Source organism: Myotis brandtii, unplaced genomic scaffold, assembly GCF_000412655.1.
Source record: "Myotis brandtii unplaced genomic scaffold, ASM41265v1 scaffold14, whole genome shotgun sequence".
NCBI lineage: Eukaryota > Metazoa > Chordata > Mammalia > Chiroptera > Vespertilionidae > Myotis > Myotis brandtii.
In genome coordinates, this window is record NW_005354999.1 from 555541 (window position 1) to 555914 (window position 374).

Sequence of the window (374 nt, forward strand, 5' to 3'; positions counted from 1 at the left end):
GAGCCGGAGCCGGAGCCGGAGCCGGGCCCGAGCTCCAGGAGCCAGTCACTTACTTGATGTCCTCCCACACCTCCGGGCCGTAATTGCGGATCACCAGCAGCTCCAGCGCGTGGTTCACAAACCCGTACTGTGGGGACAGAGGGAAGCCTGCGCGTCAGGGACCGGCTGCCGATGGAAGAGGCGCGAGGGCGAGGCTGCCTTGACTGCCTCTCGGCTGCTTTAACTTTGGGTCCAACCTATTCGGGGTGCTCGCCGCTAAAGAGGGGTGCCTCTGGGTCGCCACCCACGCCACCAATAGGGGGCAGATCCTCTCCATCACCGCCCACCCCACACCCGTGCCACCTCCTTACCGCCGCTCACCTGTCACGGCCAGG

The 374-nt window shown here is 66.0% G+C and overlaps 1 protein-coding gene across 1 annotated transcript in view; it reads right to left on the bottom strand.

The window, feature by feature from the left end:
* The window catches only part of GUCY1B3 (guanylate cyclase 1, soluble, beta 3), a 43601-nt gene that overhangs the window by 42621 nt on the left and 606 nt on the right, over window positions 1-374 (bottom strand). The window contains exon 2 of the mRNA XM_005860767.2: window positions 54-127. Coding sequence (XP_005860829.1) covers window positions 54-127 — 74 coding nt within the window. The remainder of the gene's footprint in view (window positions 1-53; window positions 128-374) is intronic.